General features: G+C 44.3%; 1 protein-coding gene across 1 annotated transcript in view; it reads right to left on the reverse strand.

Annotated features, from left to right (window-relative positions):
* MYO1D (myosin ID) overlaps positions 1-26,147 on the reverse strand; it is a 268,509-nt gene that overhangs the window by 61,433 nt on the left and 180,929 nt on the right. The window contains exon 21 of the mRNA XM_079797859.1: positions 17,908-18,062. Within this exon, the coding sequence (XP_079653985.1) occupies positions 17,908-18,062 (155 nt within the window). The remainder of the gene's footprint in view (positions 1-17,907; positions 18,063-26,147) is intronic.

Consider the following 26,147-nt stretch of genomic DNA (forward strand, 5'->3'; position numbering starts at 1 on the left):
CTAATTACTCACACCCAGCTGGGTCTGAGGCTGACATCAACCTGCAGTAGTCACTTAGGAAAATCTCGGTCAGCACGCGTTCCCTCTCCTTCCTAAGCCCACACCCTGTACTTAGCCGTGATTGTTAAGTGGCAATACCGTCAGTGCTGCGGTGTGGTGGACAACCCAGGGTGAATTCCACATCCTCCCTCCCTCAACCCGAGCCACCCACCCACCTGCTTTCTCCTTCCTCCCCTCCTTTGATATGTATTTACTGCTTCCTGTGCAAGGTGCAAGGTGACTCAAATATACACACGACATATTCCCTGTTCTCCGTGAACTTGGAGTTCCCTGGGGGGACAGATCAAGCATTCAGCTAACTATAAAATGAGCGACCACGGAGATCAACAAATGAAGAGCCCCAGAGGCCCTCCCCAGGGCTCCGCGGTCAGCCCTTCCACTAAGGACTCACCTAAGAGGCACAGCCCTGCTGCGTCCTGGGGGTACAGCCCAGAATGGGGGTACCCACAAGGCTGCCTGCATTCTGCTGTCACTGTCACGGAGGGGAATTCAAGATCATCCTGGAGACAACATGCTCCTCAATTGCACCATGATGCACAACAGGCCATCAGGACGGCGACAGCGTTTCCTGCTTCGTGGTGTGCAGAACTAGAAATCCTCTCCTTATCTAGAAAACACTGTCTTGTGCTAAGCCTGTTCCATAAAGAAAGGATTTTCCTTTGTAGCAACGGAAGGCATCCTGGCAGCATCCACTGCACGATGGGGTTCCCACCTCAGGCCCTCTACCACCTCTCCCCGCCTCGGGGCAGAACTGATTCTGTAATAATCATGGTGACAATAATAATCCAGTGAGCCACCACCAGCTGAGCACCTACTATATGCACACCTGAGCTCGGTGCTTGGCTAGACCAAACCCAACAACGCGTGAAGCAGGCATGGTTACCCTCAACGCGCTGACGAGGAAGGACAAGGTATCAAGCATCCAGACTCTGGTCCAGAGATGGGCTCCAGTGGAGCCTCGGTCCAAAGCCTGTGCTCTGCCTGCCGGTCTCACTGCTTCTCAACACGAACACGCGGGCCTCACGCTGTCACCCTGCTCAGTCTCAGAGGCCAAGCACCCAGGGCCGGGAGGAAGCGTATGAAGGTGGGGGGACCACAGCAGCACACCTACAAGGTGCATTTACCGACAGTGACCAGCGTGATGGGCTGTGCCCGGCTGGGTCAGTCGCGCAAATGAGGCCACCGACACGGGTTGGGTCTCCCTGGCTTAGAGACACACCCCAGTCCGAGTCATCTAGTTCAGAGACGCAGTCACTCGTTTCAGAAGAGACAGCTGAGAAGTGTGGGTGACTTGGTAAAACCTGTTTGTAAGAGCAGGAAAGCGATTCAAAAGGCATGTCACAATCCTGGTCAGGATCAGCTTCCTAGAAAAAGATCACGCAGCCTTCTAGCCCAAACTCGGGTGACCTGAGCTCCTCTATATGGCTCAGGCCTTTCTCCTACGAAGTCCCCAACCCCCCCCCCCCCCCCGTAATTCTCAGAATCTCTTTACATCTCTGTGATGTTGTGTGTTTTAAATATATTTTTATTGATTTCCGAGAGGAAGGGAGAGGGAGAGAGGGATAGAAACATCAATGATGAGAGAGAATCATTGATTAGCTGCCTCCTGCACACCCCACACTAGGGATTGAGCCTGCAACCCTGGCATGTGCCTTGACTGGGAATCGAACCATGACCTCCCAGTCCATAGGTCAACGCTCAACCACGGAGCCACACCGTCCAGGCTTGTGTTTTTTGTTTTTGTTTAAAGGCAGGTGGGTAGATCACTAGCTAGTATTATTTCAGAAAATTCTCAAGAACGTAAAAGACTAACACACATTCAGAACACTCATGCAACTTTCATGCTGTTCAAAAATGATCACTGGAGACGGAGGTATTCTTATAATCAACACTTAGGCAAGTTTGTGCTGAGACTATGGTTAAGAATACAGTTAGCTTTCAAGGCAAGCGGTATCTAATGCCACTTCTCTCTGTGGAGAAGTTCTTTCCACCTCTAGCCTCTTCCTTCTACAAGCTGTCCTCTCCTGGCTGCTGGGTCATCTTTCCAGAGCAGATATCTGATTCGTTGGCAGTGTAAGTCAGCTGGCCTCGTCACTTCTCCCTGTCTGGGACACTCCTGAGAGTTCAAGGTGGCGGCTCATTAATTATCCAGGCGTAAACCAGAGCTGGCCCCCGCAAGCTGGAACCTAGGCTCATCCCGCGGAGGAGGTGCCCGACAAGCTGCCCTGCCCCTCCCCTGCCCAGGTCGGCCTCTGAGCAGTGCCCGCCCTTCCTGAGCTTCGGGCTCTGCACCTGGGCCCTGCCCTGTGTCTCTGCTGGACGGCCTCTTTCCCAGGCACCTTTCAGTACATCACTTCCTGGATTACCAGCTTTTGTTTTCCACGTATATTGTCTTCTGTAGACTGTGAACTCCTGGAGGTCAGGGGGTTTAAATCCTCCTTGTGGGGACTGCCAATGTGTAAAGGGTGTTTCTTATGTCTTAAGTACTCTGTAAAAATTAGTTGATAATGAATAGATAATTTGGAGAATCTGGTATCTTTTCAATAAATACACCGAGATCTGTGTTGTGAATAAATGCTTATGACTCCAATGTTTTCTTGTGGACCCGCTGACTGTCCGGGTATCACAGAAAATTCAGTCTGATTGCCACCTGAGTGAGCCTAGAAAAATAATCCTCTATGAGCAATGTGTTTTCTCAGTGGTGAAGACAGTAACACGCATATTTCACTTCCATTGTTCACTGGGGAGAGCATTGCTCTAGGCCAAATGCTGAGCCCGGTAAGTAGTGACTCATCTCAGAAGTGTACTGAGTTGCGCTGTGTCCAAAAACTCAGACCCCAGACTTGAACTCACCCGGGGTGCTTTCAGACTTACAGGGCAAAGCCTGTATCACTATCTGCTGTTGAGAAGACTCTGTGAAATTCCTGGGTGGCTCTTTCCTACCTAACCTGTTTCTTACAAGGGTGCACACCCGAAGGAAGTGAAAGGAAGTTCCCCAGACGGACGGAGAACGTCCCCTCCCACCGGTGAGCAATGAGTACACGCCCAGTAGCGTGAATTCCCTGTCTCATAAGGTTTTCCCTCTCCCCAAGCCTTAATCTCTGAGTGATGAGCAAGGATTGGTACATCTTCCTAAATCAGAACGTCCAGTGACTTTGGAGAGTGACGAAGTGAACGCAACGGCGTCACCCCACTATGACGGCCTTTCCCCTGTTGTGATGTTCAGCACCCATAACTGGAAGAGAATAGCCAGGAAATAGGACCTGTGATGAATGGAGGGATAAAAGTGCAGAGGATGAGTCTATGAAGGTATCAGAGGGTAAGTCATGAAATGGTGACAGCTGCTCCCACAGCCCTGAGAACTAGAAGGATCCACAACTGGTTTAGAAACAGGATCACATTTCCTGAGTGGATGTTTAAGATGAAATACATCACCAAGGGAAGCAATGGAATAGATTCCTCTGGAGGTTTCTAAGGACAGAGCCGGCAGGAAGCAGTCAGGGATGAGTTTTGTTTAAATTCAGCCGTAACTGGCAGGTAACTTTAAGCCCTGCCCAACCCTGCAGTCTCAGGATTCTACATCAATCGCCAGTGAAAGATGAGCCGAACCCAGGACCAGAGGGGCCTCAAGAAGTTATCTGAGCTGCTTCCTGTCAACGGCATAAGACTTCTAATTTTAGGTCCCACTAAGGATGAGAAGCAGTAATACCGGGCGTCTTCCATCATTTAATCCGCCTCTGACAGTCAAAAGCCTGCCGTTATGTGCAGTCAAACATCCTTGGTGTTAGATGGAAAACAAGATGGTTCCCTCATATCAACCCTCATCTCCAGTCAACTAAGGTTATCATGCTTGTTAAGGCTCTTTTAGCATTCTGCATGCTTTCAAAGCTGCTCTTGTAAAGTTCAAGAAAATCTCAAAGACGGTGTGACATCCTAGTTTGACACGATTACTTTGCAGAGATGGATTCTGTAACACCAAGTTTTGGGGGCTGAGGCATTCAATGAAATGGGAAGGAGTTAGGGATGGAACCTGAATGGAGTTTTTAAAAAAATTTATTTTGGAGAGAGAGAGAGGGAGGGAGAGAGAGAAACACTGATGAGAGATGATCGGCTGCCTTCTGCTCATCCTCTGCTTAAGCACACAACCCCAGCATGTGCCCTGACCGGGAATCAAACTATTGACCTCTCGGTTCATGGGATGAGGCTTAACCAACTGAGCCACAGTAGCCAGGGCAGAACCTGGATGGAATTTTAACACAACATTCCTGCTCCTAACACACTCAGATCCTAAAGGTGTCTGTTAATGCCATCACCGATCTCCCATGAATATGAGGCACTGAGCACACATGACTGTTGTTGGGGAAGAAAGAAGTAACAGATGAGAAAGGCCAGGCTAGAGAAAAGGGGGCTCCAGTGAGGAAGGCGTCTGGGAAGAAAGGGTGGGACCAAAGGAGAATCAGACGTCACAACAACAAACGGGCTTACGGGCGGAGGGACAAGGAAATAAAAACAGGCAGAAGAGAATTTCTCCTCACGGATGTATCTCAGAACATCACTTGAAAGAGGCCTTCAGCGGGTTTTCTCCGGGTCACACCAGGCAGGCGAGTCAGTAGGAAGTGTGCCCTGGACGTGCTGGCAGGAGAGAGACGGCAATGCAGCGAGGGGGGAGAAGCAGGCGAGAGCAGGGGCGACAGTGAAGGCAGGTGGGCGGGTGAAGAAAATGTTGTTTATTGGTCAGTGGCCAGTGAACTGGCCACAAATTTCTAAAATATATCCTTGCAACCCTCTATAAGGCCCTCTCCTCAGCGGTCACTTTTAAAGCATCTCTCTCTGTTGCTGCCACTCCTCTGCTCCTAGGGACGGTTCTGGGTTGAGCCTGTCTGCCTCTCCTGGAGCTCTCAGTTCCATCAGGTTTGCCACGTGGCCCAGAAAACCTGTAAATTCGGGGCGGGGCTGGGATGCTTCTCTAGAAGGTGGGAGAGGCCACGGGACAATTAAAATGAGCATTTCAACAAAATGAGAAACGTTGAAACTTCTCCAGGTCAGAAGAGGAACTGACATCTGATTTCCTTGGGGCACGTGGTAGCATCCCCAACCACCTTCTAGCAAATTTTAAAGTGAAAAATTCTTATTCTTTTGAAGAAGTAAGACTTTGAACACCCCACACCACCACCACCACCACCACCACCACCACCACCACCCAATTAGCTTGGGGAAATCAAAAAGCACTTCCAATCCACATGCAGAAAATCGGCTTTTGTTGAGGCAATTACGAACATTACCCTTTTATTCTGTAAGAAACCAACCCACACAGCGGGCTGAGAAAAAGCAAAGGCCACGGTCCCTTGGCCCTCAGGCTCCGTGCTTTCCTGCTTGCTTTAAATTGCTTCTGTTTTTAGTTCTTTTGATGGTTGACTTCAATCACTCAACAATATGCTTACACTGCTTATCCATTTTAGCTGTTATGCACTGACTTCCTTTCATGACAGATCTGCATTAAGTCATAACCCCTCTCATCTTCATCAAAAACTCAATATAGTTCTGATGATCTTATCACATTAGACAACACGTGCATCCTCTCTCTTGTTCCATCAACGAGAAACCAGAGTCTTCTTTGCCCAGTGGGTGAGGCGAGGTTATCGGCAGCCCTACCTTCCCTTGAGCACTTCTCCCCACACCCACCTCCTGTCGGCCATACTTTTACATCTTCCAGGTTGTGAACTCCTGATTTTCCCCCCAAAGGGTGCTCCTATACCAAGTATCCCGATCTCAGTCACCACCCCCCCACCTACCGGGTGCTCGGGCCAGAAGAGAATCCTCTCCTCCCCTCTCACCCCATCCAAGTCCCGTCGTTGCTTCCCCCAGAATATATTCTCGCCACCTCCAGTGCGAGATGCCAGTGCAAGTCCTCCCCTCTCTTTCCAGGACCGGCCACTCTCCTTCTGCGAGAGAATCCATCCACTACAAAATGGCCAGAGGGACTTTTCTGAAGTAGAAACATTCTGAAGGATCGATCAGATCACGTCACTCCCCTTGCTAATAGATGGTCGCTCACTGCAACCCCTGGACCACGGCCCACAAGGCCCTGAATGATCTATCCCTCACTTCCATTCTCCTGCGTCCTCCCCCTCATTCGCTCTGCTCCAGCTGGATCAGTCCCTATCTTTTGACGGTCACAGCTAATTCCTGTTTTAGGGCCTTTGCTCCACTGCTGGGAAACACCCCAGATCTTTTCCTTCTTCTCAACCTTCAAGTCCTAACTGAAGTGTCACTCCCTCTGAGAGGTCTCCCACGTGAGCAGAACAGCCTCCTGCCCTCGACGCTCCATCATGTTATTTTATCTTCTCCATCGCACTCTAGGCATCACCTTACTTATGTGTATGTGTCCCTGGGCACCTCCTTTCTAGAATGTGAGCACTGAGAGCTATTTTGTGCCCGGCCCATATCCCCATCGCCTGGAACAGTGCCTGGAACATAGGAGGCATTAAAAACAACACTGACTATTATCAACTCAGTGTTCTGTAACATGAGTAAGGCTTCTATGCTTTGACTAAGATTAACGCCAAAAGTCGGAAATAAAGCAGTGTTTTATTACTGCAACCATGTAATTATTATTCATTACTTAAATATATTCTCTCTTGAGTGCTCCCCCACCTCCAGGAACTTACAATGACCTTTTCTCTATCATGGTCTAGTTTTTAAAGGATAGAATAAAACTCCTTGAGTTTCCCAGGTACCATTCATTGAAACCCTCTATCTTCTTTCTCTGATCTGGACTGACTGCTTCCTAAGTCTGTGTCACAAATTTTATTTCCCTCTTGATTTATATCTACTACCTTTTGGCTCTCATATCTTCCTCTTTCTTTTACCTTAGTCTGCAGGAATATATTCCTGGAAAACTACATAGGAAAAGATATATGAAAAGCCTCTGTTTGTCTGATTTGTAGAGAGAGAAGAAGGGAGGGGGATAGAGAGATAGAAACACTGATGAGAGAGGGACATCATCCATCAGCTGCCTCCTGCACGGCCCCTACTAGGGATTCAGCCTGCAACTGAGGTATGTGCCCTTGACCAGAATCGAACCTGGGACCCTTCAGTCTGCAGGCTGATGCTCTAGCCACAGAGCCAAACCAGCTAGAGTGCTTATTACTTTTTTTTTAACGTCACACTTAATTGACACTTTGGCTGGGTGAAAAATTATAGGTTGACAACACTTTCTGCTCAGTGCTTTAAAGACAAATTTCCATTGTCGTCTGGCATCTAGTATCAGTGAAGAGCATTCACGTACATGCACACTTTTAGGTATACTCTCAATCTCAATAGGGACTTTCCATTAAAGATACTTACAGTAGAGAAAAGAAGCACACAAAAATAAAAAAAATAATAATAAAGAGAAAGGAAGCCACAATTGTGTCAGTACTGGCCAAGACTACCCATGTTGATGCATACAAGAAGAAATTTTGGAAAGCTAGTTTACTTAAATTAACTGAATTAGGTTGAATTGGTGTATGTTGAGTAAAGAAATTCAATGTTATTTCTCCCAAACACACTGTTTCTACAAATTCTTCTCTTAATCGGACTCAGTACTTTTTTTGCAAGGCTTTTCCTAGTAATTTCCTTAGCAAACCTCTTATTCACAGCACTCCACAGTTCACCTTCATGGTTCTCAGCACAACTGTAATTGCTTCTCACTGTCTATTTGTAAACTCTGTACGGTAACAGGGGACAGTGTCTTGCTCACAGCTGTCTCTCTGGCATCTGGCTTGTACAAAAGTCCTGGCACTTTTGAGTTGGGGCTCACTCTACGGGTTGAGGAAATGAAAGGAAAGGCATACAAAGGTGAGGTACAGTTGAACCCCTCTGAGAGTCAAGAAGTAGATCCCTGTTTAGTTTTTTAGGCTTCCAGTCCTAACAGAAAGACCATGGCTTTCAGAGATCATGAGCTTTGGAGCCAGAGAACTTGGGTTTGAATCTGATTCTACTCTGTCACTGATTCGCTATGTGATGGGGAAAATCATTGATAGGTTCTGCATCCCAATTTCTTCACCTGCAAAATGGACGTAAGAATGTCTACTTTGCGGTAGAGTGACTTTGAAGATTAAAGCAGATAATTTATGTAAATAAATGGACAAACAGTAGGATCTTGAAAGTAGTTATTAATAAAAGCACTAAAAGGTAGATATCTAATTAAACCTAAAGCACTAACTTTGATGGGAAAAAGAATCCAGAAATTATATCCCAATTTCCATGATGAAAATATTCTACAGTAAAAGTGAGATAATTAACCATTTTCCAAATCTGAGGCTCCTTGAGGTCCAGGTATGTCCTTCCTACCTCCTGCAGTTGGATCCACCACCACCACCTTCGACTGACCTTGCCACACAGCTCAATCCATTAAAAAATCATTAGGTAGGGGCCTCAAGCTACAGTCTTACATCCAATTTCTTCTGTGTCCTTTTACTCACTGATGAAAAATTTGAATGACTAAAATAGAAATTAATAAGGTTTTACTGTAAGTTTTACATTTATACTACATTTTGTTTGGCTACATAACATCAAATATACATGTGGTGTGATGAAATACAGCAAGGAAAGGGACTTTTGGGGTGACTTATAGACGCCAATCTTGTTATTTTAGCCCCATGGAATGCAGTGAGTTTTCTCTGCTGGGCGGGGTGGGGAGATGGGGGGCAGCTCCCTTATTCCCTTATGCCATGGCCTTCCCTCACCATCCCCTCTGGGGTGGGCTTCTCCTAACTTGGTTTTGCCTCCATTATCTTGTAAGGATTCCTCTTCCTTTTTCTTTGGCACTTGCCTGGATGACCACCCTTCAGAGAAATGAGAGCTAGACGGCGGGTCAGGAAACAATTCCCCCTACAGACGCCAGAATTCCCAGGACCTCCAGCGGCAGTTAGTCCACAGCGTTCCGCAGGCCCAGGGCAGTGGAAAAGAAAACAGGGCTTTTTACAAGGAAGGCTCCTTCTTTCAAAGGCAAGGTTAACATCAAGGGAGCCTTTTCTGTTTTGGTTTGTGGTCAATCAATGCCCTCCTCTGAGAGACAGTGACAACAGCAGGGGAGCCGGAACCAGGCAGACAGGAACCGCAAAGCCACAAAAAGCCTTACATTTGGTTCCTTTTTACCTACGAAAGGGAATCCACTAATAGAATCTGGGAACAAAACGGCAATAAATTTAGCTCACTGCTCGGGAGATCAGGGGTGAGTCAGGTGGAAGGAGAAGAAGCATGTCAAAGCATCTATCTTCCCCAATGTGCAAGACAAAGAACACCCCAGAACTGACAAGCTTGCTGCTCCGCCCTATTTGCTATTAACAGATGGCAAGGTTTTTAAAAAAAATATATTTTTATTGATTTCAGAGAGGAAGGGAGAGGGAAACATCAATGATGAGAGAGAATCATTGATTGGCTTCCCCCTGCACGGCCCCTACTGGGGATCAAGCCCACAACCCGGGCATGTGCCCTTGACCAGATTTTAACCTGGGACCCTTCAGTCCACAGGCTGATGCTCTATCCACTGAGCCAAACTGGCTAGGGCCGGATGGTAGGTTTTTAAAACCATGAGGATTTATATTTAAAGGAACCTGGGTCTCCTGACCTTCTTATGCCTCCACCCAGGGTGGAAGCAACAAAGGATGGCACATTTAGGAACATGCATTAAAGTCACCGGCCAAAGCCTTCCGAGGACAACTGTGACTTCCTAACTCTCATCTTTCATAACAGGAAGGTGAAAAGTTTTCTAAAGAGCACAAAACCCTAAAGAAAACTCTGTACTGCATATCAAGAATACCTCACGCACTGCTCTGGATAAGAAAACGACCTCAATTGGACGGAAGGATATGCGGGGTAGTCCCTGTGCCTATGAAATGTGCTTCTGTGAATTGATATTCAGATTTTCTCCATCTGATGAACATCGGCTCCGATTTGTGATGGACTCTCTTTTAAAAAGGACACGTGACTTAGACTAGAGACAAGGTGGAGGGTCTAACAATTAATCAATGTTTGTCAGGAGCCCAGATGTTTAGTTTTATATCTTTCCTTCTGCTGCAGGTATTCTCTCAGGCTTGAGTTATGCTCTCCTGAACGGACGGCTATCACTGATCTAACCACAATGCTGACTTTATTTCCCAAGGATTCACAGTCCAGTCACAAAGCAGTGAATATGACTTAGCTCCCACTAGTGACAGCTGGAAAGAGAGTCCAAGTAAGAATCCAAACAGAAGGAACCTTCAAGAATCAGAAACCGGTTTCAAAGAGACCCTAGAGTTAGCCACGAGCGTCGGGTTTGATTCTGGTCAAGGGCCCATGCCCGGGTTGCAGGCTCAATCTCTAGTCGGAGGGCGGGGGTGGGGGGGGGGGAAGAGGGGGGCGTGCAGGAGATAGCCAATCAATGGTTCTCTCTCATCAGTGATGTTCTATCTTTCTCTTCCTTCCTCTCTGAAATCAATTAAAAAAAAAAAAAGAATGCTTAGGTTTACAAAACAGAGCAAATGGTTGGCAGAAATTGTATATAAGAAAGGACCAGAATATGGCTTCTGTAAAACAAGTTACTTGGTAAAAAATATTTCCCTTTGCCCTGGTTGGTGTGGCTCAGTTGGTTGGGCGCTGCCCCATGCATTGAAAGGTTACTAGTTCAGCCCTGGCTGGTTTGGCTCAGTGGATAGAGCATCGGCCTGCGGACTGAAGGGTCCCAGGTTTGATTCCAGGGAAGGGCACATCCCCAGGTTGTGAGCTCGATCCCCGGTGTGGGGTGTGCAGGAAGCAGCCGATCAATGATTCTCTCTGATCATTGATGTTTCTGTCTCTCTCTCCCTCTCCCTTCCTCTCTGGAAAAAAAAATATATATAAAGGGTGCCAGTTCAATTCCCAGTCAGGGCGCATGCCTGGGTTTCAGGCTCAATCCCTGGGTAGCAGGTGTGCTGGAGGCAGCAGATAGATAGATGTTTCACTCTTATATCGATGTTTCTCTCTCCTTCTCACTCTCTCCCTTCCTCTCTCTAAAAAATCAATGGAAAATATCCTCAGGTGAGGATTAAGCAACAAAAACAACAACAGTGCTTAGAATGAGTGATGGCTCTTTCTGGGACAAGTAGAGGTGGTGGACAGAATCTTGGTCCTGTGCATTTTTATCTGTCAAGTCTCATCTAATTTCTAATCTCCACCCCTCCTTTTCTCTGAAACTCAACCCATTCACTCCTCACAACCTACACTGTGGATCAAGCCCGCAACACAGGCTTGTGCCCTGACCAGAAATCGAACTGTGATCTCCTGGTTCATAGGTTGACGCTCAACCACTGAGCCATGCTGGCCGGGCCCGACAGACATTCTTAAACTCTTTCATATCAGTTCTATTTTATGTAATACCAACTGTGCCATTTCCACACTTTAAGGTTGATTTATATTCTTTAATATCTTTATGCAAATCATTGAACATTTTAATTTCTCAACCAGCCCCTTTTCATCTCGGTCTGTCATGTGATCTTCGGTATTCTTCCACGCTTCCTTGAATTTTATTCAGAATGCAGACAGCTCCTACAATGTGGAATTCCTGTGATAGTCCCTTTCAGAAATGGGATTTTCTTTTCCTTTTAAGTCGACAGCCTGCACCTTTCTCACTGCTACTTTTTCTCTTTTTTAGGCCTCATAACTAAGGAGACGTCTCTTCAGTCCCGGGGTTCTCGCACAAAAGGGGCGCGTGGATTCTTCTGGGTTTCTTCTTACAGTCCACCTCTTTGTAGTTAGAATCCATTTCTCAGCTTTCAACCTGGAGAGCTGGCTCAGGAGCAAAGCCTCTAGTTGTGGTTTTGAAGCCTTTTACTTATTATGAAACTGCTGATCTGAGAAGTCCCTACATCTTGCTTCCTTGTCAGCTTAATGACAAGGAGAGTCTGGAATTATTTCTAGTTCTTTAGTTGTTAAAAAAAAAAAAAAAAGGAAATGAAAAACTGCAACCCCTAGCATACAACATACCCATGGCTCTTCAAGTCTATAGCTCTTGTAGCAGCTGATTTAATATCTTAAACTACCAATTCACTTCTGTCCCTAGATGTATTACAACAACACAAGACGAGGTATTCATAAAGGGGAGGAAACTATAAAAGAGTTCTTTCATGCAGAAGGAGGACTGAATTACTACTATCTTTTGGGGGGCAAGATGCACATTATCAGTGGGGAAGGACTGGAAGTATTCCATGGCCAGTGGGCCCCATCGGCCGGCTTTGGTATTCTACCATAGTCCACTGAGAGCTTTCCGAGTGCCTGGCACTGACCTGAACACTATGGAAACTACAGTGAACAATAGAAACAAAGTCCTTGCTAAGATGGGGCTTATATTCTAGTTGGAACATGTGATAAAGAAACCAACAGGTAAGGGTGCCGCGTCAGACGGAGCTGAGAGCCATGTGGGGAAAGGAAGCAGGGCAGAGGGCAGGAGTGCTGGGCGGGAACTGCTATGCTCTCCGGGACGTTAGGGACAGCCTGATGAGGTGACCTGTGAACGGAGGCGAAGGACGTCCTCTCAGGGGACTTCTGCCAGAGTAACATTTCTGCTTCCATCTCTACGAAAACGTGGCACTTCTTTCTGTGTTTTCATGTGTACCTCTACAGAAGAGGGTGAACTGCTGTCACCATAAATCAGATGCCTTCAATAATTACAATTTTAGCCCAGCCGGTGTTGCTCAGTGGTTGAGCATTGATCTATGAACCAGAAGATCATGGTTTGATTCCCGGTCAGGGCACATGCCCGGGTTGTGGGCTCGATCTCCAGTGGGGGGCGTGCAGGAGGCAGCCGATCAATGATTCTCTCTCATCATTGATGTTTCTCTCCTTCTCCCTTCCTCTCTGAAATCAATAAAATATATTTTAAAAAAATTATAATTTTAAATGGTCCAAAGACCTTATTAAGGAGATGGGCCATAATTTAATGAACCAAACCTCTACCGTTGGCTGCCTACATTATTTTCAGCCTATCCTTATTTTACTTCTATATTTTCAGCTGGAATTTAAACTATGATTAGTAGCCAGGCATTCAAGGAGAGCAGTTTGGGACTACAGATGGAGGGCCGTGGAAACCTGCATTCAGGGCCAGGGACAGAGGAGCAGAGACCCACATGGGGCGGCAGGAAGGCGGAGAGAGCAGCGGTGCTGGGGGCGGGGGTGCGGTGGGAGGAGGGCAGGAGCAGAGGCCTCTGGGAGGTGCCTCCTCCTCTGCTTCCCCCACCGCTGGCCCAGAGGCCTCTTCTCCTGACCTCTGTATTCTCCCGGCTGCAGCCAATGGCCGGCTTATCGATCTGCGTCTACCCGTGAGTTAAAAAGAACATTAGCAAAATATAACAGAGAAACAGGTCAAGTGTTGAGTTAAACTCAGTAACGGCGCTCCTTTAATTAAGCAGATATTCAGGAGACTGCGTACGAGAAACAAGAAGCAGATGGCACCGACTTCTGGCTTTCCTCCACAGACACAGAACAGGAAAAATACGTTCCAATGCCCGGGACTGGGGCTGTGCTGAGGTTTCCAGCACCCAGACAGGCAAATGCCTGGGCAGCTGCAGGAGGCAGATGGGGCCTCTGACAGCCGAATATCGCAGCGTTTCTGGCGACTCCCTCCTTAGGGCAGCCAGTGTCAGCCCATCTGGTTGCTGGTGGGCAGGAACGCTCATTACCAGCAGGTAGTCACTGCTGGGATGCGATACAAAAGTCAAGCCAGCCGTTTCAGAACCTCTGCAAAGCACGCTGGCCCGGCAAACCGCTGGCCCACCCCCTCCTCCCCCCGGAAGGAAACCCACTCGGCTCCGCGTGCCGTGTACAATGGGACCATACAGAATAGGGATATTCCAGGAGGCTTTACTTGGCTTTATATCAAGGTATTCGAATGCCATGCGACGGATCATTCAGTTAGAAAGCGCTTTTGTTCTCTGCTGCTTTTCTAAACAGGAAGGGAAAATAACCGTGACTTTAAAGCCATCAATAGTATGCCGCAAAACTAGCTGCCATTTGTTTATTGTTAAAATGAAAAAAAAATTTCGATAAGTAACATATATTTACTGCAAAACACTTACAGTGAAAAATAAATAAATCTCCCTCCTACCTCTTTGTCCCAGCACCCCATCTCCCCAATTGCTCTCCAGGGATAAACATTATTACCCACTTCCAGCATATTTTTCCAGAAATAGTGTATAATATACACAATCATATGTGTGTCCCAAAATGTGTATATATACTTTTAATAATTATAAAGGCAGTGTTCATTAAAATACATTTCATTTTCAAAATGTAATAGAATCAGTTGTTAAAGTGCATATATGTATTTTTGGGACACTATATATATATATATATATATATATATATATATACACACACACACACACACACACACACACACACACATATATATATGTGTGTGTATATATATACACACACATACACTCTATAAATATATTTGTGTGTATACATACACACACAAGTACATACCCTTAATGTTATATTTAAAACAAACAAAGGCATATCAAAGGCTCTGAGAATTACTGCAGTTAAGAAGCCTGTTTAACTTCATTAACATATCCTAAATGTGTTTACTTATTAGAAGTATTAAATTTTATCAAATAGTATTTTTGTCTTTTTTTGAGAACTATTATATGTGCATAGATTAATACACCTTTCTAATGGATAGCCACCCTTATATTCTTAGAGTACAGCCTCACTGGTCGTGATACATTATTCTTTTTTAAAAAAAAATATTTTATTGACTTTTTACAGAGAGGAAAGGAGAGGGACAGAGAGCTAGAAACATCGATGAGAGAGAAACATCGACCAGCCGCCTCCTGCACACCCCCTATTGGGGATGTGGCCGCAACCAATGCACATGCCCCCGACCGGAATCGAACCTGGGACGTTTCAGTCTGCAGATCGACGCTCTATCCACTGAGCCAAACCGGTTTCGGCGATACATTATTCTTTTAAAAAAACTCTCAGATCCAATTTTTGGGCATTTTATTTAGGATTTAAAATCTCTGTACTGACATGAGATTGGACTACAATTTTCTTTTCTTATATTATCTTTACCTGTTTTGGATATAGTGTTGTGCTGGTCTAAACTCGTTTCCAAACTTTTTACTTCTCTTCTCTCTGAAACTTGGCAGGAATATCGCTCATAGACTTTATGTCCTAATCCTTGTCTTTTATAATTTTTCAAGACAGTGACTCCTTTTCACATCTAGTCTCTCAATAGCATGTTTTATTTTTAGCCCTTTCCTCGTAACTTCTAACTAGAGAATTTCTCGAGATGTACTTTAAGGAAATTACCTGAAAGATAAAGGATTGATCTGAAATAACATGCATCTCACTTTTAGATTTCCATAATTAACACACAGATAAATATGATTCTGTGTCACGTCCTTACGCTTGTAAAAACAATCTGTTTCTTGAAGTCAAACCAATGATATGATAGTTGACAACAAAGGAAAGTAGAAAAAAAATCAAGTTAACCTTTCCTCAAGAAGTCAGTAGCAAGTTGATGACTCTAACCCTAAGTCAAAATGCCAAGCCTGAATTTTCTAGGTGCAGGAAGGAGGGTTTTGATCTCTTATTGGTACTTGACCTCTTAATTCATAGGTCAAAAACCTATATATAATAAAAGGCTAGTATGCAAAGTGTCCCCTCGGGAGTTCGATCACTTGCTATGACATGCATTGACCATCAGGGGGTGGTGCGGAACATGGCGGCGGCAACCAGTGGCGGTGGTGGGGTGGTGGGGCGCTGATGGAGCCAGGGAAAGAGGAGGCAGGGAGGCGGGGAACCTGATCGGCCCAGATCACAGGCCAGACCTAGGGAACCTACCCGTGCACGAAACTAAAAAAATCAACTCAACAGCCTTTTCTTTCTTCCATATATAACTTTTAAAGACACTAAAAAATCTTACATATACAGGGTGGGGCAAAAGTAGGTTAACAGTAGTGAGTACAGAGTTTATTTTTGTATTGTTATTTAATAACTTATTTTTTTGTTAAAAAATATTTTTATTGATTTTTTACTGAGGGGAAGAGAGAGGGATAGAGAGTCAGAAACATCAATCAGTTGCCTCCTGCACACCCCCCACTGGGGATGTGCCCACAACCAAGGTACATGCCCTTGACTGGAATCGAACCTGAGCCAAACCAGTTAGGGCTAATAACTTATTAATTATTGTTTTATTTTCCAAATGAACAACTGTAAACCTGCTTTTGCCCCCCTGTATTAAAGATTTGAGGGAATGCAACTAGAAACACATCTGAGAATGCATATGCTGAGGAAAGGAAGCAATGATGGATTCAAGGACCAGATTCACAGGTAACATGTAGAGGCATGTAACAGGGGTTGGGATTTGCTAAACAAGATCCAGATTGAGCAAAAATACTTCAATTTCCCAGGCAAAACTATTTATTAGTACAGGCATCCAAGTTAAAATCCCTTTAATTGTCCATCTTTTGCCATAACTAAATATTAGGAGGAAAATACTTATTTGAGTTATAAATTTTATTGTAGAGATGCCTTCTCCATTCTAAACTCTTCAGTATTCCCCTTAGCTTTATAACTATTTGGCAGATGAAAGGGAGTTTTTCAAAGGTCCATATGTTTATTATTATTTTTTTGATATTTCCTTATTTAGATTCTTATTTTTCCCCCAGATAGTCATTAAATGTTATTTTAATCATAGCATTAAGAAGCATTTAACTGTATAAGATACTTAAAGATCTACTTTGATCTAGAATACAAGGTTTGATGACATAAAAGAAACGGTCTTTGCAGCCCACTTCTAAAATTATACTCCATACATTTACCAACAAAAGTTAATACAGTAGAATCAGACGTGTGGACATCGGATTGTAAATATGCCTTTGTTTAGACAAAGAAGTCATGTCTAAACCTAAAGAATGAACAATCCTCATAAGGAATACTCGGTTCCTTCTGGCAACTTAGGAAACGTTGTTTAGGAGGAAAAGGAACGGGACACTGGGCTCATGTCTCGGTCGCTGAGCTTTGAGGAGCGGCCTCCCAGCATCAGGGTGGTGGGGAGGCAGAGACAGTCTGCCACCGTGGGAAGAACATCTGACTTTGGAGTCAGCGCAACACCCACCCTAAGTACCCCATGGCCTCCTCTGGGAAGAAAAACACCCCTAAAACAACTCCAATAAAGAACCAGACAACATCACTCCCCTGCTTAAAATTACCCCTTCACTGGTCCCCATCACCCTCAGGATCGGCTCTCTGTTTCTATTTCTCACCTCATTGTCACAACACACACACACACACACACACACACACACACACACACACACACACACACACACGTACCCCAGATACATTGACGTTTCATTACGAAGTTCCCAGAAGATGCCATGTTCCATCACAACGCCACGTTTCTGTCGAGGTTGCTGCGTCTCAGGAATTCCTTTAGTTGTCATGGACCTACATGTCACTCTAAATCTACCTTCTAATTGGTTTATATTCACAGTAGACATACCTGATGATCGTATTTGGGTTAAGCGAGAAGCTGTGACAAAAAGTCATTTTTCTATCTTTTTTGATTTCATTACGTTTGGATTGGCAGTGACAAAATCACCGTTAGGGAACCCTCTGGTTGTTGGTAGAGCCGGAGGATGGAAAAGTAAGGGTCATTCCTATTCTTGAAACTAAGCCTGGATGCTCATTGTGCCTTCTGGGAAACAGGTGATTTAAGTGGTCTTTATGAAGGAAAAGAGATCAATACACTAACATTGGCACACGAGTTCAGTGAGAGTCATGATTAAAGAGTTCACGTGTTTGAAACTTGTCGTAGTTACAAAAATCCAACGTTACCTCTTGAAGTGATTCACCAGGACTCCAACAAGTTCTCCAATTCGGTTCTCGTGGGTCGGCTGCTTGCTGAAGAGGCAGACGATGAGGTCCTTGTTGTCTTTCGTGTGGAACACCACAAGCTGGTCCTTTCCATTGGAGACGCTCAGGCCGGTCAACTGCAAAGAGACACATGGAAAACGATTAGGTTGGTTCTCAAAGGAATACATTTAAAAATACACCTTGTAATTTAATAATTGGTCAGCATCCCGGATGACTTTAATTTTTGTCAAGTTTCATGGAACAAGCAGATGGAAGGCAATAATAAAGGATGAAAGTTAATAAAATTGAAAACAGAAAAACAATAGGAAAAAAATCAACAAAACAAAGAGCTGATTCTTTCAAAAGATCAATAAAACTGCTAAACCTCTAGTCTGAAAGGATAAAAGGGAGAAGATCTAATTACCAATATGAGGAATGGAAGAGGGGATGGATATCACTACAGACCACCTAAACCAAGTAATTATTTGAAAGCTAATAAAAAGCAAACTACCAAGACTCACCCCAAAAGAAGTAGATAACCTGAATACTGCTATATCTATTAAAGGAGTTAAATTTTTAGTTAAAGATCTTTTGAAAAAGGAAATTCCAGGTTCAGATGTTTTCACTGGTGAATTCAACCAAATGTTTAAAGAAGGAATAAGACCGATTCTCCATCTCTCTTTTTAAAAACAGAAGGGAAGGGAAGGCTTTCTAATTCATCCATGAGGCCTGCACGATCCTGGTTCCACAAACAGACAAAGGCAGTAACAAGAAAACCACAAGCCAATATCCAATATCCTTCATGAACATGGAATGTAAGAATGGCCAATAAAATATTAGCAAATCGAATCCAATAATGTACAGAAACAATAACCCATGACCATGTGGCGTTGATCTAAGAAATGCAAAGCTAGTGCAGTATTTAAAAAATCAATCAATGTAATACATCATAGCAACAGAATAAAAAAGCCACATGATCATATCAATTGATGCATAAAAAGCACGTTACAAGTCAACATTCATTCATGATAAAAATCTCTCAGCAAACTGATTAGGAGAAGACTTAGACTGATCAATGACATCTACAAAAATACCACCGCTAACATCACACTAGCCATTAGGAAACTGCAAATTGTCACTACCATGTGATATCATCACAACCTATCAGAATGGCCCAAGGGAAAACGAAACAAAAACGAAACAGCAACAGAAAGGTGACAACACCAAGTGCTGGTGGGGACGCAGGACCACTGGGACTCTCATACAGTGTTGGTGGGAATGTAAAACGGCACAGTCACTGGGAAACCAGTTTAGCAGTTCCTCAAAAAGTCAAACATAGAATTACCATGTGACCCAGCAATCCCACTCCTAGGCATTTATCCTAAAGAAATAAAACCTTATGTTCACACAGAAGCTTATGCATGCATGTTAACAGCAACTCTATTCATAATTGCCCCAAACTGGAAACAATTGAAATATCCATCAATTGGTGAATGGATAAACATCTTTGTTTGATGTTTATTGATACATCTTTACAATGCTCATTGATTCATCTATGCATTGGAATGCTATTCAGCAGTAACAAGGAATGAACTAGTGATATAAATTATTGATATCAATAACATGGATCTGTTTCAAAGGCATTATGCTGAGCCAATCAGCCAGTCTCACAAGGTTACTGCAGGACTCCGCTTAAGTGATGTCTGGAAGACAGAACTCTAAGGATGGAAAACAGATCAGTGGTTGTCAGGGTTTGGGATCGGGGGAGTCAGATACACGGGTTTTGGGGGTGATGGATGACTCTGCTTCCTGACTGTGGTGGCTGTTACACAAATCTATGCATGCATCAAGACCCATAAACCTGTAAACCGTCACCACTACCAAAAGCCAATCTTATTTATTACATGTAAGTATAAAAAACATAGATCCCTGATTGTTTGCCTCCTAGATATTCTATTTTGGTCAGCAAAGCAAAACCCGGAGTGATTTCTCATTCTGTGGTTTGTTCTTCAATTGCAGAAAATACCAAAGTGCCACCTCCTGGCCGCCACAGGTGCTGTCAGCTTTGTTTGGCAATCAGCACTGTCAGGGTACCCACTGGGGGCAATGCAGAGGGCCAGGCAGCTGGGGGGGGGGAGGGGCGGGAGTACCTTAAGAGGCTGAAGGTATAGCCCCTGTACTAGGGGGATTCATAACCCAGTGGAAGAGACGAATATCAAACAACGTTAACAGTTCACACATTTGGAAGGCCACTGAGTTCCAAGCCCACACTTTACAGATAAGGAAACTGAGGCTCAATGAGGTTAGCTGATAAGCTGTATAAATAAGTATTCCTAAACACCAGGTGAATACATTTTCATAGGAGGTGAGTTTTTTTATTTTATTGATTTTACGCGTAAAGAATGCCAGGGTCAGTGCTTAATGGACAGAAGAGAAAATATTCAAGGAATTAGAAGTCAGTGCACAAATCTATGTAGATCCTGGGCTTTCTGAGGCCACTGGCAAGAGAATAAATCAATCTTTCTGCCACTTAGATGTATCCCATCCAGCTGATTTTTAGGTGATTAAATTAAAAGCATAATTTTCATTTTAAAAAACATTTTATGTCGGTGGTGCTTCACTCTCATTTGATTATTTCATATACAAAATTCAAAATTGAATTTATGTGGCACTTCGCTGGAGAGCTTGATTAAAGTTTAATAAAATGAGAATTCTAACAGCAGTAGCCCTGCCAGCATGTCCCAGGAGCATTAGCTGCAGGGGTTCAAGGACAGTCAGCAGTGAATGCCGAGGGTATACAGAGAGAGGGTCCCTCCCGAGGTGCTGTCTGGGCCAGCAGGGAGGAGCTGCTGACTCTTGTCCCAGCCATCCTCCCACCTCCAAGTGTGGGCTTCCCTATGCCAGCCTGTCTGGGTGGCTTTATATCGCTGTCCATGGGAATTCTTCATGCGTTTGCTCAGGCCAGCGGAAAAAACAGCACCTCATATCTTCTGCTACACAAATAAAGAAAGATGAAGCCTCTGCCATCACCAAGGCAGGACAAACAGCATCTAGAATGTCTCCTTTTGTTCTGGGAGACAGGATATAAGGTGCAGAAAAGCAGTGGAGTAAGAGATGACCTGGATTAAAAAAAAAAAAACAACAACTAGAGGCCCGATGCACGAAAATTCGTGCAAGAGTAGGCCTTCCTTCCCCCGGCTGCCGGCACCGGCTTCCCTCAGGCACCCAGGACCCGGGCTTCCCTCCTCTGGCTGAAGGCAGGCACCCGGGACCCAGGCTGGCTTTGTCAGGAAGGACGTCCCGTCTAATGAGTATACTACCCTTTTATTATTATAGATGTGTTTTTATTGGTTTCAGAGAGAGGATGGGAGAGGGAGAGAGAGATAGAAACATCAAAGATGAGAATCATTGATTGGCTGCCTCCTGTACATCCCCCCACTGGGGATCAAGCTTGTAACCTGGGCATGGTCCCTGACTGGGAATCGAACCCTGATCTTTTGGTTCATAGGTCAACACTCAACCACTGAGCCACACCAGCTGGGCATAACCTGGATGTTAACCCCAATTCAGCCAGGTGATCCTGAATGAGTCATTTAACTTCCTGGGCACCTCTCTCCTTTTCTGCAAAATAAAGATCACACCAGATGCCTGGTCTACCTTATACAAGTGTGGTGAGGATCAAATAGCAGCAACTCAGGGTATAAAAAGATAAATAAGCAACCCCCCTCTGCTTTATGGGTTTTTACACTCAAATCTAAAAGAGGATGTTATAGCAGTATCTGCAGACTTCATACTTGTACCATGGGAAGGGGAGGTACTGTGTGGAAATACATTGGTTAGGGAAGGGGTCACTTCCCCAGTTATCTCTGAGCAGCCACAACACGCAAATATTTCTCTGAACAGAAGTGAAACTCCTTATCAAGGCTTTTACCTATTAGTCGCCTTATTTCTCACAATCTGTGGGCTCTCAATGCTATGATAAATCCAAGACTACTTCTTCTTTGGCCTTGAAGATTTGAGAGTCTCTGAGGATAACCTTGACCTCAATTCTCAGAGCCTCCTCAGTCAGGAGGACCCATCAGTGAACACAACTGGGCTGTTCGGAAGCAAGAGGCTCCTCTAGGATTCGGAGCAGATGCCCTCCTTTGCCATGAAGTAAGTGCAAGAAAGCGGAGAGAACCAGAAAAGAAACTCCCGATTTTGCATTCTCATCTATGAAACGAGGGTGAAACAGACCTAAATATTAGGAGGTGAGGTAATTCTGAAACATAAACATGACAAATGGGCAATACAATGGAAGCAGTAAGCGACAGAATAGATACTGCAGAACATCAAAGAAGAGTTGAATAAAATTTCTCAATGTCAAAGATTTGAGTCTTTAGATAGGAATCACAGGTATCAGCCCAACCACTAGTAAATTAACAATCACATGGAGATGTAGCCCAGAGAAAGTTTCGAGTTGCTAGAACAAAGGGAAAGCAATCTTCAAGAATCAAGGCATAGAAAATAAGTTATCTACACAGGAAAATAACACTCAGGCTTAAATACTTTTTAAAAAAGGTGCTCCTTCTGTCTGAAAATGTAGGAAGATATAGGAAGCGGAGAGGAAGAAAACATTAATTTTGTCATTATTCATAGGAGGATGTGAGTAAATCTGATTTATTCTTGGTATTGATTAAGAGAGATCAGTTTAAACATTTAATAGTAACCATTATTAGAATTAAAAAGAATGTATAACTCTATAATATTTGGTAAAAAGGAAATAAATGAAACTTGACCGCCTGGCCTGTGTGGTTCAGTGGTTTGAGTGTGGACCATGCATCAAGAGGTCACCAGTTCAACTCCCATTCAGGGCACATGCTTGGGTTGCAGGCTCTATCCCCAGTAGGGGGCATGCAGGAGGCAGCCAATAAATGTTTCTCTTTCATTGATGTTTCTATCTCTCTCTCCTTCTCCCTTCCTCTCTCTCTAAAATCAATAAAAGCATATTTACAAAAACTTGATCAACACTGCAACTTGAAAAAAGAAAGGAAATAGTATGGAATAATTAAAAAGCATTTACATAACATTATTAAATGTAAGAAAAAAAATCATCAGTTTCTGTAAGAAATGCGAATGGGATACAATTGCTTTATTGGGTAAAGAAGGTGCGCAGATTAGGTCAAAAGCAAAATTTAACTATGCATCTAAAACAAAAAGACACAGCAGATAGAAAATGAGAGTCGGGATGGGAATAATAAAGGAAAATCCAAGGCAAACACCACATGACAGACTAACAGTGAAATAAAACCTATTACACAAAATAGGGGCCAGGAGCAGTCACCAAAAAACTGTCTGGAAGCCAGGATGTTGACTTTATACACAAGCACCTAGTTAGGAGACTAGTACTATTGATCGATATTTTTCAGGTCAATGAAAGTAACTGTAATCAACCGACTAAAGGGCTAAGTTTACATCTTTGATTGACAAGGGCTTTCAACTCTCGATTTTAACAGCTGCATGAAAGCAACGTGGTACAACTCTTTAACAAGTTTCCAAAGCTAAGCCATCTTAACTGCACCGAATAAATAACATCTCCACACGGAACTTCCACTTCTTTTGAATATTCCACATCCTGACGGCACCACCAAGCAGTAAATTTACAACCTAGATAATGTTCTCATCACAAACGAACGTCGCACTTTACAAAATCACATATAAACTCCTTTGGAGAGGAAGCAGGGCCTGCCACGGCCTCCTTGTTAATTCAAATGCTGGGTCCTGATAGTCAAGTTATTATTTTACAAAGCTAATTGTTTTACTAATTGAATTGCGTTTTATATTAATCCATTTTAAATTTCCTTTTCTCTCTCTCTTAAAATACCAACCTAATTAAGTTGCTTTTCTAATTGGTCTTTCAATTGAATTTTTTTTTGCCCTTTGTTGCAAGTACCTGATTTGCGGCATGCAAGTTGGTTTTCTTCAATTTTAGATTAAATTTGTCAAATTCCTTAGGAGAAAGGTGGTTAGATCCTACCAGTTCATGAGTATCAGCCCAATGATGAATTGTTTTCTTTTTTTGCAAAAAAAAAAAAAAGAAAGAAAGAAAGAAAGAAAAAAATCATTCCAGACAGGCAGGCCTATTGGAGGTCTCTCTTCAAAAATACCTGGCAGTTTGATTTCATGCGTTTGTCTTCTTGCAACCTGGAGTTCAGGGATTTCACGCAAAGTTGAACCTTAATTCCAGAAATACGGCTCGGAGGAAATAGCTCAAGAAATCACTTCAACGAGTTTTAATACCAAGCCATCCAGTGGAATTGAGCTAAGTCTCCTCTGAGTCTCTCCGTCCTTTACGTTTTCATATATTGCAACTATCAATATGTCTGCCTGTAAGAGGCTGACTCCCTTTTAATTACACCGTCGTATTTACTGTTGTGGGCTTGGGGAACAGATCACCAGATTCATCTCAAGGATGCATGAAGCAAGACAAATGGCTCAACAGGGTGCTCCCTTAGAAGGCGCATGCAAAATTTAGTGTCTAAGCCTCGCCATCTCTATCTGGACGGTTCAGAAGATATACAATACCCCCCATTTATGTTCTATTTATCACCTACGGTTGATTTAGCCAATGGCTATCAACTCTGGCTGCGTCTCAGAATCACTGGGGACGCTCTGATTTATTTGGTCTGGGATCTAGCTGGGCATCGGTACTTTTTAAAAGCTCCCCAAGTGATTCTAATCGCACACAACCACGGATTTAGAGAAAACTACCAAATAACTGGGTCCTAACAGTTAGATTATTATTTTACAAAGCTAATTGTTTTACTAATTGAATTGCGTTTTATATTATCCAATTTAAATTTATTTTTTCTGTCTCTCTTAAAATACCAAACTAATTAAGTTGCTTTCCTAATTGGCCTTTCAATTGAATTTTTTTTTTTAAAAAAACCATACAAATGAATGATCCTCTCAATGCAAAAGGATTATTCACTCAATTTTTAGGTTTCCTTCCCTCACCCTATGTTTGTCAACAAGCTGAATACGTGCACGCTAATGCCACTCTCTTTTAGGGAGCATGAGCGATCTTCAGTTGTAACCGGGTCATTTGGGTATTGTGTTATCAGACTCTGGATCTAGTGAAAACTGCCCATTTTTGCAGGTTCCTAATACACAGGGATCAGTAAGGGAAGGGGGCAGCTTTACTGCTGGTGGGAGGCACCTTGGAACCACCAAGAGGGGGTGGAAACCTAGGCTCCTCCCTCAGCCTCCCCAGATGCTATTCAGCGGAGAGGGGGTTCCTCCCTTCCCTGGGGTGGGGGCAGGAAGTCCAGGCTCCCCTTTCGGCCCTTTGACACCACCCCGCGGGGCCTGGGAGGGGTGCCTCTTTATTCCCGGGTGAGGGTAGAGGTCTAGGCTCTCCAGGAGGCCCTAGCTGACTGCAGTTGTGGGGCCGGCAATTTCCACCCCGGTGTTGTCCTGGAGAAGAGGATTTACTGACAAAAAGGTTTCTGTTCTGCGAGGCTGTCCATTTTCCTGGTCCTCTGGCAAGCGAGAGCGAGCCTTTCTTGCCTGAGTCTATTGGTGCTTCTGTGTCGGGCTTTGCCCGCTCCCATCCAGGGTATAGAGGAGGCCAAAGGAAACCTAGGGCGCTCCGGGCATACTGCTTCTCGGGCGTGCCCTGGGCCCCTAGCTAGTCCACCTCCTCTCCACCTGTCAGTCTTCCTAGATAACACAATCAGTTTGTTTTATACTGTAACGTCCATTGTTTTTAGCGGTCTTTAGGGAGAAGGAAGAGGAGAAATGCATCCATCCCGTCTTGTCCAGAACCGGAAGTTCCCACTCTCTTCCAGACGACGCATGCACATGGGTCGGGGAATGCAGCTTTCTCCTCAGGGAGCTCCCAGTACAACGGAGGAGCCAGGGGGCACACACCACAGGAGTGGACGACACAAGCCTCGTGTGGGGAGAAGGGCCTGCAAGTTTCCCTCTTTAAAATACTGATGACCCTGATCCTCGCTGGTTCGGCCTGCGGACTGAAAGGTCCTGGGTTTGGTTCCAGTCAGGGGCACATGCCCGGGTTGCAGGCTTGATCCCCAGTGGGGGCCTCCAGGAGGCAGCCGATCGGTGATTCTCTCTCATCATTGGTGTTTCTATTTCTCTCTCCCTCTCCCTTCTTCTCTGAAATCAATAAAAATATATTTTAAAAAAATAAATAAAATACTGATGACTCTCAAATGTGAATG

This window comes from Cnephaeus nilssonii, assembly GCF_951640355.1.
Source record: "Cnephaeus nilssonii genome assembly, chromosome: 19".
NCBI classification, from domain to species: domain Eukaryota; kingdom Metazoa; phylum Chordata; class Mammalia; order Chiroptera; family Vespertilionidae; genus Cnephaeus; species Cnephaeus nilssonii.